General features: G+C 47.0%; 1 protein-coding gene across 1 annotated transcript in view; it reads left to right on the top strand.

The window, feature by feature from the left end:
* The window catches only part of CCN4 (cellular communication network factor 4), a 31,830-nt gene extending 27,272 nt beyond the window's left edge, over positions 1–4,558 (top strand). Inside the window, exon 5 of the mRNA XM_019724120.3 lies at positions 420–4,558. Coding sequence (XP_019579679.2) covers positions 420–719 — 300 coding nt within the window. The 3' untranslated portion in view covers positions 720–4,558. The remainder of the gene's footprint in view (positions 1–419) is intronic.
* The last annotated feature ends 9,646 nt before the right edge of the window (positions 4,559–14,204 follow it).

Below are 14,204 nucleotides of genomic sequence, written 5' to 3'. Positions count from 1 at the left end.
CGGGAGACAGAGGAGGAAGAGGATGGGGGAAAGTGTGTCCCCAGTCATGGAGTCCCAAGACGCCTCTTCCACTAACTAGCTGGGTGCTTGATTGACTGAAGGAGCTACAAAGGCATCCTGTGTTGGTGAAAGTGTGACAGAGGACCGGGCAGAAATGTGGGAAGGAAAGGAAATGCAGGTTGCAAGGTACCCCTTAAGCATGACATGCCTCATCTGTGGGCCTCTGTTTACTCCTGTGTAACATGGCTGGGTCTCGGTGCATTGGGGAGAGGGCCTTCCTAGCTTAAAGACGCTGCACATCTGAAAGTGAGGTGGAATGCTCCCGTAGGGTGAATGAACAGGGAACAATTAAGGCCTTAGAGGGAAGAAGGTGGTTGTTCATCCTCTGAGCATCCCAACTGAAAGCTCCTTTCCTGCAGGAAGGGAAGAAGTGTTTGGCCGTGTACCAGCCGGAGGCGCCCGTGAATTTTACCCTCTCCAGCTGTGTCAGCACACGCTCCTACCGGCCCAAGTACTGTGGGGTCTGCACGGACAAAAGGTGCTGTATCCCCTACAAATCCAAGACCATCGATGTCTCCTTCCAGTGTCCCGATGGGCCTGGCTTCTCCCGCCAGGTCCTGTGGATCAACGCTTGCTTCTGCAGCCTGAGCTGCAGGAACCCCAACGATATCTTTGCTGACTTGGAATCCTACCCTGACTTCTCAGAAATTGCCAATTAGGCAGGCACAGAACACAGGCTCAGGCCTGCCCCCATGCTTGCCAAGCAGCCAGCCCTCTGCGGCCCACCATCGAACCTTCTTTTGTGCACTTGCCTCTCATTTCTAATTTCCCTTGGCCCCCTTTCCTGTCTCCAACCACCCAAATGATCCATTCTGGTGCCTCTCAGTCCCAGACTCGGGGTCCCATCCTGGACAGGATTCTGCATGTGCTCCAACGTAAATGCCTGTCTCCAGCTGTTCTGGACAAGCCCAAAGCCGTCCAGCCCATGCAAGCCACTGGGAGGCCTGCTGGATCTTGCCCGAGTCCCAAGGAACAGAATCAACAGGACACTCAGTATCACTACTTCCCTCTTTAGATGCCGAACCACAAGGCTCTTTGGATCCATTGAGAAGGAGAGGTGGGATTTCGGGCAATGGAACATTCTGTTATTTGGGCCCTGCTGGGTGGTGCTCCAGTAGCCAGTTCTGACCACAGCACAGCAAAGTACCCCTGATTACAAAGATGTGTGCACCCCAAGGTCACCAAACATTTGCCAAGTGAGGTGAATGGTTGTTCGGTTTTGATTTTTCGTGGAAAATTGTATCCATTCATCCAGGTGTTGTGGAAGTTAAGTTTCTCTCCACCCCTGCACTGTGAAGGGTACATACACGTTGGGTTCATTCCAGTCAGAAATGCAATTTGATAAATTTCATTCTTGTTCACGAAAAAGTCCCCAGTCCACACCCCAGGGTCAGAGCAAGGTCAGCCCATTTCCAGAAGGAGCAGTTGACCGTAGCTCCAAATCTGCTGCTGACCGACAGGATATCAGGGGATTGGCCAGGCTCTTCCTCAAATTGGTATCATCTCCCTGCTTGGGGCTCACGGGAGTTGGTAGAATCCCTGGGAGAGCCTGTCTGACTCCTGAGAGCGGTGTCCTGGGACATTCCTCTGCATTTAAGGGGCCCCAACTGAAGCCCAAGCAGACCCACCTGAAATGACCAAGAGGTCCAGGCTGGGTGTGAGTCAAACCAAGAAGCGGGTCCGTCTGCATCTGCCTGGGGTGGCAAGGGTCACTTGACCCAGGACATGATGTCTTGTTCCGCTTCAGTGACCCATGTCACAGACTTCGGGTCTGCTGACCCAAACAACGCAGTTTTGGTGTGAAGACAGGGGTTTACTAGTTGTTTAGAAATGGTAATATATTTAACAGGGATTAAAAGCCAAAGGGGGTTGACGCTAAGAGGAAGAGAAGGTTGTCACTAGTGGAAATGAGGCGAGTATTTATTTTATTAGTAAAATATAAATGTTTACTGTTATAATGCTTTTATTTAGTACCTTCTATGTGCCATGTTCTCAGTGCTTCCCCCACACCAGCTCATGGAAACTTCACGATCTTGTTGAGAAGTGCCCATTATTGTTTCTGTCTTACAAATGTGAACTCAAAGCTCAGATCGGTAAGAAAATTGGACCAAAGTCACCCAGCTGGTAAGTGAAGGAGTCAGGATTCAAATGTAGGTTGGACTGACGTGATATTTTTCTCCCTACTTTTAAAGCTTCCAAACATGTCAGAGCAGGAAAACATGTCAGAATAAGGCACCCTTTGCTCTCATTTTCTGCTCTTTTTTAACTGTCTCTCTGGCTCCTTTTACAAGAGAAGAGTATCTGACTTCCAGATAATTTAGGTGCCTCAGCATCCAAAAAAATATGGCGTAGACAAAAATCCATGAATCTCCTATAGATCACCCCCTCCTTCAAAGCAGAAGCAGCGCTCACCAGGCATTTACAAGACGGCTTTGTTCACCCAACACTGCATACTGAGTGATGGGCAGTTATTCCTAAGGAACTCTGTGTGGTGTGCAGAAGGGATTCCTAACCAGGAAACAAAGGACAGGCACGCGCCTGCATTTACTGTGACTTCCTAAATGTCTGACCCAATGCAAGGCACAGTGGTGCTCAACACAGATCTGATGAATAAAAGAAAATGTGTACGTGCTCCTACTTTTATTCAGAAGCTCTCTTCTTCCGAAGAATCTAATTTTTATCAGCTGAATCTTACCTTAAGTGCCATAGAAGAAGAGACAATATTTCAAGAAATGTATATTCTTATTGGAAACAAAATAAAACAAGAATTCTGTGTGAAGAGAATTTACCCCATGAATAATCTCTTGTGTTAGTCTGTGTGGACCGTGTTGGATTTTCTTAGAGTGACATCACCTGCCATCGACAAATGACAAGGTCTACATGATTACTGACCCCACTTGAAATTCAGAGGAAACCCAAGAGCCAGGTTCCTACTGAACGACACCCCGATTTGGGAAACTGACCAGAGCTTCGAAGAGCATAGGGATCCTAGTTGGAGGAATTGGGGACTGGCCTGGGAATGGGTGGGATGGGGTGGCCAGAATGTCCCAGTTAGTATTTGTTTCTAGAAATGGACCTGTCCTATGCAGGTCCCAGAGGGAAAGACTCAGATCCATGTGCTGAAGTCATGAGGACGAAAATGTGGGCCCAAAGTAAGGAAGCAATCAGAATTACCCTGCAGTAAACCACTTCAATAAAGATTAACAATCATAATGAAGAGAAAAAAGAAAAAAAATGTCCCATTATCGAGTGGTTACTTGGGGCCAACCACTAAGCTATATTTTAAATTATCACTAATTATCACAGCGATTTTGAGTAAAGCTCTCTTTTATAAATGGAACATCTGAGACTCAGAGAGGCTGAGAAATCAGTCAAAAACAGCCGAAGCCCAAATCCCAGAGTATTCCACTCTGCCCCGCTCTTGGGGAGGCCTGCAGGCAAAGCGTGAGTGACCCCCATTGGAGGGTCACAGTGGTGGGGGGCATCGAGCTGGTCAGACAGATCGCCTCCCCAGTCCCTTGTAACTCCATGTGCTGGGATGAGGGAAAGGTACACTCAGGGTCAGTGAACCTTTGGTGAAGAAAGCCACGTTAGTGCCTAGAATGGATTTCTCTGGTGTGGGAGGAGACCTGAGTCCTCCAGTTCACTCATTCTTGCTAAGCCTTATCGTGAGCATTTTATGGACACTTAATGTGTGCCACGCCTGTGCTCAGTGCGTTACTGCCATATCTTATCTTAGTCATTATATTATTTCCCCATTTTAAAGATAAGACAGCTAAGGTACACAGAGGTTCAGTCATTTGCTCAACATCTTACCAGCTCGTGAACTGCAGACCAGGATCGCAAACCAAGGTTAGTCTGACACCTGAGCCATCGCTCCTGATTCTAAGCCCCGTTAGCCTGTCCCCCAAATCGAAAGGTACAAGAGAAGCTTTGCTGCAGTTCTAACTTTGAAAGTGATTTGAAGAGTGATCAAAGGAAGTCGACTCAGGTGATACGACTCTCTGTGATCCATTAACATAGTACTGTGTCTACATAGGGATTGTGGGGACCTACGCAATGTGGCCTGTGACTATTATATTGAATTAGGTCATTGCTTTTAAAGGACTTATCTGGATCCACAGTAACTGCGATAATAACCAAGCCTGCACAGCTGGGACTCATGAATAATCAGAATGGTCAACTGTATCTGCACATATACGTGTGTCTATATTTATATATGTATGTATATCTATTTTCAAACTGTGACTTAATATTTAAGTGTTCCTACTGCCATTTTTTGTAAGTGACTGAAAAATACATTTAAAAAAAAAATGTCTTGGAATTTCCCAACAGAGGGAAAATAGCACTTGGGCAATCTGTCATGTTTTACAACATTCCTCATTTTTCTCATGATTTGTGTAGTATGAACATGTTTGTTCAATGTGAAGGGTTTGCATTGCTCAAGTTCCCTGTTTATAGCTTGTCTCCTTAAAGCAATAAATCATCAGCAAAGAGACTGACTGGATTTGATGGGTTTTCTTGTATATTCAGTTATTATGAGGCAATGATGGAGCCCTGAGCACTAAAATGCAGATGGTGGAAATCAGGTCCCAGATATTTTATTTACAGCCATAAAAATAGCTAAAAGTTTGGCGATGCCCTTAGAAATAGGAATTCTGGCATTCAGAAAAGACCAATGCTACAAATGTGTCCTGGCTGGAAGACATCTCACATAAATGTAAAATAGAGATTTTTATATTCATTCATTCATTCATTCATTCATTCATTCATTCACTCCCTCATTTATTCAATGCCTTTCTATATCATCACTTAGACTTGGACACCTGAGGTCAGGGACTATGGTTGCATCCCCTGAGCTGAGCACAACACCTGGTACATGCTGGGAACTGGGTAAGCGAGGGTTGGATGGGTGGAGAGACGGATGGATAGAGGCGTAGCTATTGCCGGCTGCCTTGAGAACCAAGGGGAGTGAAAAGAAGTGTAAGGGAGGCTGCAAGATACAATAGAAACAGTTCTGATTTGGGGAGTCAAGTGGATTGTTACATATTTTATTCCTTACTGGAAGCCCTCACTTCACTCATGTAAGCCGCCGTTTCCTCAGCTGTGAAATACAGAAAATGATAGTGCGTGGCTTGTGGTGGGGATGATGTAATGATGAAAATGCATGTTGCATGCAAAGTTTTAGACGAGAGCGTGGCACGGGGTGAGCACTTCGGAAACACAGCTATTATTAGCTGAGTCTCAGTTTCCTCCTGAAACCAGGGTAATCAGCAAGGCTGTAGGAAGAATTGGAGTCAATGCATGTGTCTGCATATTTTACTTATTGAGTTCTTATTTCAAAATCGTAACTACAAAGCAAACGTCACCAATACTCAGTTGAATGGTTTTTTTACTTTAATCATATGCTGCTTGATCCTTTAACTTTTTGATTTTTAGGTTTTCATTTGATGCTGTCGTTTGATTAAACTCCCAGCTTCTTTAAGGCCAGAAGGGTGTCATATTTTACGGTGTCTCCCAAATCAATGTACTATATATATAGCACATGCTCAGCTGTATGAACAGATGTACAGATGGCTGGCTAGAATAAATGAACAGAATGACACAACTGATATCTTCTAGCTAAATCCCCATCATCTACTCCTCAAAACACATTATGGTATTGTAATAAAAATCAAGGTAGACTTGATTCCAGTAAAAAAAATAATTGCTACATGAATTGTTTCCCAAAACACCTCTATCCTGAAGCATACCTTTTTTTTTCCCCCAAAAAAAAACTGGAGGTTACATTGTGGAGTCCTGTGGATGCTTTAGAATGAATGTTCAGACCTTGGGGGAAATTTCTTATGATATCAGGTAGTTAAAGTTTTGGCAAAATGAGATTTGGGATATTAAAAAAGAAACAACATACCCAAAATGGAGCCCCACCAACATTTAATACCTGGCTAATTGTAGTTGCAGCCTCTCTCAGGAGTAGAATTTTAAACCATTGAGTCTGGAATTTCCTGGTCAGCACCAGTGAGTCAGTCTGCCTGATAAGGCCGCCTGCCTCCCCCTAAGGGAAGGTGACCTTGCTTGAAATAATCTAGTCTTTTAATTTTCTTGTTCCACCCTTGTTCTGCCTATAAAAACTTCCATTTTGTACCACTCCTTGGAGCCCCCTTGCACTCACTAAACGGGGTGCTGCCCGATTCACAAATCACTTAATAAAAGACAATTAGATCTTCAAATGTACTTGGCTGAATTTTATTCTTTAACGGAATGAAATGGCCAGTGCACTTTATTACGAAGGTAAAAAAGCACATAGCAGAGATACTCATGCTCTCCATTGCCCCCACTGAAGAAATGAAAATACAAAAGCATCAGAGGTATTCAGAGGTCCAAGTCCTAGCCGAGCCTGTGTTCTTTTCAAATACAGGTCAGAGCAAACAGGACTTCGAAGGAAATGAGGCAGCTGGCACCAAGCCCAGGTATGGTTTCCTCTACTATATTCTGTAGAGAGTATTTCCAGATCTGCATGCTAACCTCACTGCTCTTGCCTTTCACACAGTACTAACATAGTGGGTTTCTTAGTCCATCCCGTAAAAACGGAGAGGAAGCTGCTAGAAGCAGGGTTATTGATAGCAGTAAGAAAATGTCAGCTTGTCAGCAAAGGAAGAGACAAAAGAATTGAGAACCGGATAGAAAATATGATAAAAGCAGGTTGGTCACTCATCAGGGTGGGACTATTTCATGGAGGGACAAACATCCCTTCAGGCAATAAAAGCCTTAAGCGCATCTGCGGTGTTAGAACTGGGAACTAACTGATGTTCTATAGTCCAAAACATCAACAGGTGCTTGCATGCGTCGTGTGCTCAGTGAACTGTTTGAAAGGCAGGAGGATGTAATCCGTGTTAGAAATGGCTGGACAAGCCATTTAATCTCTTGAGCCTTGGCTGTCTTACCTATAAAGCAAGGGTAACTCAGGCACACAGACAAAGAGAAAAGGGGGAAGGACACTATAACATGTGCTAAATGTTACTGTTATTAGAGGAAGTAATTAACAAAAACCTCTTATTATACGCTGGACACTTGTGCAGGTGGTGGAGATACACAAAAAATGCTAGTGATGGGAAAAAGGAAACGTAAGGTGATGCACATTAGAAATGTTGTGTATACTACTGAGGCCATCACTGCTGCTGTCACATGGTCAGTGCTTCCTGGGGAGGGAGGGGCATTCAGAAAACATTTCTGAGTAGAGATGAGGAAGGGCCTGTCTTGCCACAGTGAGTGTGACTGTCAATGGATTTAATTTTCCAAAGGACATAGCACTTCACCTGCCACCACTACATCAATTCCTGGAAGCCCCCGCTGCCTGTATGTGGGAGAGGGGGTGAGAGTAGAGTGAACTCAGTCACAGTTGCTTGGACAGCGAGCGGACACCTGAGTCCATCTGGGCCAATGAGATTCTTCCCCGTAAGGAGCACAAAGACCTGATTGGTTCTAGGTCCAAGAATGGAAGGTCATGTAGCCTTTGGGTTAGGACCACCATTGTGCTTTGGAGATGCAGAGAAATCTCATCTTCGAACGATGCTGATCTGCTGGCAGGGACTCCTCCCTAATCCCATCTCCAACCCTGTAAAACCAGGCTTCACCTTCTGCCCTTGCGTTCCACGTGGGACACAGTTGAAAGGTTTCCATGCAGCCTGGGAAGCCCCAAGACAAATATGTACTACCGTGTTTTCCCCAAAAATAAGACCTAGCTGGACAATCAGTTCTAACGTGTCTTTTGGAGCAAAAATTAATATAAGACCTGATAAAAGTGAACTGACATCTTGGAATGCTTAACCATGGAGCTGGGAGGACTGTGGGTGGAGCTGCATTCCCCCCCCCCCCCCACCCGTTAACTCTCTAGCCCTGACTTCCTGTTGAACTTTGTGGTACCTTCAGGGGGAGGGATGCTAATAGAATAACCATCTTGGAACCGGGCCATTATTTTCCTTCTTCATGTGGGAGCTGGTTGGAGCCCTGGATTGTATGTAGGTGTGCATTTCCCCCACTGCGGTGGTGGAATTTGTTTCTTTTTCCTTTTTTCCCAAATAAACTGTTTTTCTTGTGGATTTATCTGGAGAGTTATTTTTATTTATTTATTTATTTTTGCCAGTTGCAGACCCGGTCTTGTTTTAATATAAGACCGGGTCTTATATTAACTTTTTTCTCCAAAATACACATCAGTGCGGATGGTCCGGCTAGGTCTTATTTTCGGGGAAACATGGTAAGTGGGTTTAGGCCGTATGTAAGAACCAACCCAATGACTCAAACCTCTGAAGCTGTGTCTGAGAAGGGGTGACAAGGAAGGTGACAGGCAGATGGAGGCCTCGGCTGTCCCCACAGATCCTGCAGGTGCTTGATTTCCGTGCATTCTTGGTCTCCCAGCTGAGACCCACGTGTCAGGGCATCAAAACCAAAACAAACAGCCAGAACAGAAATAGATCCCCAGCTGGCAAACAGCCTCTCCACATACCATCTCTAAATAGCATCGCACACCTGCAAACACCTCTAACAATTCACGCCCTTGGTGGAAGTCTGAGCTCCAGGAAGCTGATGGTGACAGGTCCAACGGGCCTGTGTACCACCCCTTCCCCAAAAGCTGATGTCTGCACCCACACCCTGCTGATTACTTGCTGGCTCTTCCATCACCTGCCTTTCTTTATTCTGACTCGTGCACAGAAACGGCACCTACTGAGAATGCTAAATAAGTAGGGGCTTACATGTTCCTTCTCCTGCACCTAAAGCACGATTTCTTAACCTGGGGTTCTCAGACCAAGAATCCATGGATAGAATTCAGGGGCCCCGCACTTGGACGGGGGAAGAAAATGCATCTTTGTTTTTTACTAACTTCCAATTGCAATTTAGCATTTTCCTCTATCTAAATGTAGGCAGCAAATCCTAATCTCACCAGTTATAAAATCACGTTTTTCATAGCACAGTTGTGGCATATGTCCAAGATATTATGCTCATCATTACTTTGAAATTATATTGACACCTGTCTCCTCCACATTACTTTTTAACTTATTCATAAAGAACATTTTACTACGTCATACAATTGCAACACTTGGACAGTTATTCTTCACTCTAAGTGGTTTCTTTTGTAATCTTATGTATCCTACTGTATGCATCTAAACTCTTTCTGCCTCACTTCCTGCCAGGCACAGCACATAGTCCCCTACCCAGGTCTGTATTACAGGTTTCTCACAAAGGCACCCACTTTCCTTCCTGCGGGCTGGTGTCCACACTGCCCCCTCAGCTGGGAATGCCTACTCACCCTTCTGTGCTCTCCAAATCTATTTCCTAAACAGCAGGGCACAACCACTTGCTGCTCTATGACTCAGACCTTGAAAGTGTTTACAATTAATTACACATCTCCAAGACGCTCTTTAAGGCAAGTAAAGAAAAACCAATATAAATAACAGCATGAGAGCTGTTTAAGAAGGTGGTGGCGGCGGTCTTAAGTGTGGGTCTCTCTTCGAAAGGAGTATGGGAAAACAGAAAAACTGGACAGTGGAGAAACCTGGCAAACTCTCCCGGAGCCAGGTGATCAAGGTTAATCTCATCAGTGATAAGTCATGTCGACCCATCACGCTGAGCATGATGTGATGAGAATGGCATTTCACCTCCATGGTCTTCATCCCAAAGACTCAAAACCCCATTTAAACCATGAGAAATCATCTGAACTTCAATTGAGGGACATTCTACAAAATGCCTGACCAGTGCTTCCCAAAACGGTCAAGGTCATCAAAAGTAAGTGTGAGAAACTAAAGACCAGAGGAAGTGAAGGAGACATGATGACTGAATGTACTGTGGTCTCCTGAGGGGATGCTGGGACAGAGAAAGGACAACAGGAAAAAAATGAGTGGAACCCCAATCAAGTATGGAGCTTGCTTAATAGCAATGTATCAATCTTGATTTCATCATAGTAACCAGTGTACCATTGTGGGGACAGAGTCCCAGAGAGCAGTTTCCAGGCTCTCGGGCTCACGTGGAAAGGTGCTGGCTCGGGTAGTAGATGGCCATCAGCTGTGACTGGATGGCCATCAGCTGTTACCAGTTAGCCACTGGCTACTGATACAACTGCCGTGGCTGAGCTAGGAGGGGCGGATTGCAGTTAGCAAGGGGTTGGTTGGTTGGTTGGTTGGTTGGCAGAGAAGCGGACAGCAGGTTGAGGATCCTGTGGTTCCTGCTTCCTGTGGCTCCAACCCAGCCGCCAGTGAGAATATAGTGGTGTGACTCCCCTATCCATGGCTCTGTGGGTGTTCCTTTTGGCCTCACCATATCCTGCATTCTTGTGCAGGGAGTGGGACCAGAGTCCCTGCATGACACATGGCACAGCGAGCAGGGTACAGTGCCGGCCAGAACTCTCTGAAGGGCGGTGGAGCAGTTTGTGTGTATGAACACTCAGTCTCGGGAAGCCCGTGAGGAGAAGTGCCTGGAGCAGGAAACGCAATCAGCCTGGGAGAGACGTGACCCCTCGGTGAACTGGTGGTCCTCTCAAGCCTCCGGATGGCACACCACCCTATTGGCCAAAGCAAGCGTCATCTTCCTTTTGGTGGTCTGTTGCTGCCGTGGGCTCCTAGAGTTGTAGACATTTTACACCGAAGCCACCACCCAATCGGACACCTGGCATGGCGAGCAGGATTCCGGCCAGGTAGGAATGGTGTCTGACTCTGGGCAGGAGGACAGGTGGCCCCCACACAGTGTATCGTGTCCGGTGGCCACTGTTCTCAGGAGTTGGACCCCCAAGGAGGGGTGGGAGGACATGGACGGCTCTCTGGCCAGTGTGGAGAGGGCCCTGCAGGTTCTAGCTGAGCGGTTGCTGGAGGAGGTGAAGGGTATAGCTGGCTGTGTGGGCTGGATGTTTCTCGCCACGTTGCGTCCTAGCATGGAAGAGGTGTTTATGGAAATAGCCCAGGTGCGGGACCAGCAGTCCTGGTGGCAGGCGCTGGAAGCTCGGGTCCGCCTCTTAGAGGAGGAGCCCCACAGTGGAGACTCTGAGGTAGAGATCCCATCCCCCACGCCCGGCCCATCTTGAAGCAAAAGGTAAAACATTAGCAACCTTTGGGCCCCGGAGCATTGCTGCCTGAGTTCACAACCTACACCCCATACACTCCCACTGAGTTGCAGGAGCTGGGGAGGCAGTACCGACAGCGCCCTGGAGAGCCAGTCTCGGCTTGGCTATTACGTTTATGGGATGAGGGAGCAGACAGCATTCTCTGCTCCCCAGGCGAGATGGAAAAGCTAGCCTTCGTGAGAGTGCATCCATCCCTGCGACAAAGGTTACAGAACTGCCATAGGTTGGCCCAAGACCAGGGCAACCACTCTCTAATGGAGAGGCTCACTGCTGGGGTACGCACAGTATGGGGACAGGCTGGCGAGCTGCCAGACACTGTGAGTCAATGGCAGTCATATACAGGACTTACGCAAATAATCCGTGAAATGGGTATGAGACAGGCTATGTTCAACCCTAATATGCAGGGGCCGGATGACGAGCTTTTTATAGCCAGCATGAGAGATCTGGTTTTGGATACTGCACCTGCGAGTGCTTTTGGATCCTTGGTTGCCATTCTTACGCCCTATGTGGGGCGGCGGATCCATGAAGTTACCACTGCCTTGGGGATGTTAAACGCCGGTGGCCAGGGAAGTTAAGACAGGAGGGCTGAGAAGACAAGGCCTGGAACCCCAAGTCAAAAGTAAGGAGAGGTCGCAGGCCTCAGAGAGTAACACGCGCACAGATGTGGCGTGATCTCGTGGCAGCAGGGGTCGATCAGGGAAAAACAAACCGACAACCCAATGCACTCTTGTTGGAACTTTGGAAACAGTTGCATCTGGAACAGCAATTCCAGCGAGGCCCAAAGGGGAAGTCAGGGAAAGTGCGACCCAGGGCCCTCCAGGACTTCACGGGGCTGCTTGAGGCTGCTCCTTTCAGCTTGATTGGGGTGGGGGGAGCAGGCAGGGGCAAAGTACCCAGTCAGAGGGGAGGAGCGGGATCCGGAGGCCCCACGTGGAACTGTCCATACACTGGTCCCCTTCTAATGTTGACACTGGCACAGACTGCAGTCTTGTTTATGGGAACCCAGACCTGTTCCCTGGACCAGCAGTCTGCAATGACGGCTAAGGAGGAAAGACTGTGACTGTAAAAGCTGTTTCCTTACCACTGGGTATAGGAAGACTTCCCCGCCGCCCCCCGAACCTACAAGGTGTATGTCTACCCCATTCCAGAATATATTCTAGGGATGGACGTGCAATGGTTGTTTCATATCCCATACAATCCACAAGCAGCTGGCATGATTGAACACTACAACAGCCTTTTGAAGCAGGGCCTCTGGGTGTCAAAAAACCCTCCCACGATGCGTGACTGGGCCTCGCGTCTGTGGGACGTCTTGAGAGTCCTGAATGAGAGACCACGGAAGGGAGGGCCTGCACCAGTAGAAGCTCTGCTACATCGAATGACCGCTCCCATTCAGTTACAGGTTACAAGTGAGACTCTGTTAAAGCCAGGCTATGGCAGAAATGGGAACATTTTGCTGCCAGCACCCACATGCTTGAAAGCAAGGGAACGGCAGCAATGGACTTGGCCCAGGCAGGTCAAAAGCCCCCATAGTGGGTGGTTGGGCCTGATAGCCCCATGGGGGGTGGTTTGACCCATGATTTGCAAGTGACGCCAGGGGTGGTGGCTGAGTGGCCACCGCAAATGACTGTGGTATATGGAGGTCCCGATGCCGGGATGACTTTTAGGGAACTTATGTGCTCTCACTATGGCCTATTATGGGGTCCCCTGTTCTGTTACATGTTGAAACTACGCAACTGACCCCAAGCACTGCCATAAAATCTGGTACCACAAACCACTGGGAGAGGTGCCAGTGGCAGCGACCCTCCTTTCCCAGGACGAGAAGCTAGCATGTATCCTCCCAGATGGAAGGAATTTGCCATTGTTGGTTCCTAAGACTGCTATTTCTTTCTATCTGTAGGTGCCTATAGGCTAATAATGCACAGGGTCCCTCGCGGAAGATGCTTGTCACGTAGATTGTGAGGCGAGACCCTGTAGGGGTGGAGTGTGGGGACAGAGTCCCAAAAAGCAGTTTCCAGGCTCACGGCCTCATGTGGCAAGGTGTTGGCTCGGGTAGTAGATGGCCATCAGCTGTTACCGGTTAGCCATTAGCCACTGATATAACTGCCGTGGCTGAGCTAGCAAGTACGGATTGCAGTTAGCAAAGGGGTTGGTTGGTTGGCAGAGAAGCAGATGGCAGATTGAGCATCGTGTGGCTCCTGCTTCCTGTGTCTCCAACCAGCCGGCAGAAAGAAATACTGGTGTGAACCCCTATCTATGGCTCCGTCGGTGTTCCTTTTTGGCCTCACCATGTCCTGCGTTCTTATGTGGGGAGCGGGAGCTGAGACCCTGAGACAACCATAATAATGTAAAATAATAAGAGAAACTAGGTGTGGGGTATATGGGAGCTCTTTGTACTATCTTTGCAATTGTTAATTTTAAACTAATCTTAGATTAAAAGTTTAAATAAAAACGGGAGGTTATACTAAAGCCTGTTGTTTACATTTTTTTCTTCAGTAGAAACAAGCATTACAGTGGTTGTCATTGGGTATAAGAAAAGGACTAGTCTGTCCACATACGTTTCTATAACAAAAATAAAGTGTAAAAAAAAAAAATGTTTCCCTCTAATTATAGGTTGAAAATCTCTATCCCGTTGTTACTATGTTGTCCAAGCTACTGGGCCCTTGAAACGGGGCTAATCTACATTGAGATGTGTTGTGATGTGAAATACACACTGGTTTTCTTAGTATGAAGAAAAAGAACGTGAAGTATCTTAATAATTGTTACACTGATTCTATGCTGAAATTGTAAAATTTTGGATATGTTGGGCTAAATGAAATTCATTATTAAAATTAATTTCACTTGTTTCTATCTTTCTTAATGTGGCTGCTAGGAAATTTGAAGTTCCATCTGTGGCTCACACTGTGCTTTTACTGGACGGCGATCCTCTAAAGCAAAGGTAAGGGGCAGGTGTCAGGAGGTCCCAGGTAAGGACAGACGCGTCCCTACACTGCAATGCCACACACACGATCTCTCAGGTAGAGGGAAAGACACTAGCCAC

Source organism: Rhinolophus sinicus, chromosome 6 (assembly GCF_057876585.1).
Source record: "Rhinolophus sinicus isolate RSI-liver-muscle chromosome 6, RSI-T2T, whole genome shotgun sequence".
NCBI classification, from domain to species: Eukaryota; Metazoa; Chordata; class Mammalia; order Chiroptera; family Rhinolophidae; genus Rhinolophus; species Rhinolophus sinicus.
The sequence above is the reverse complement of the archived record's forward strand: the minus strand, read 5'-3'. Positions and strand labels throughout refer to the sequence as shown.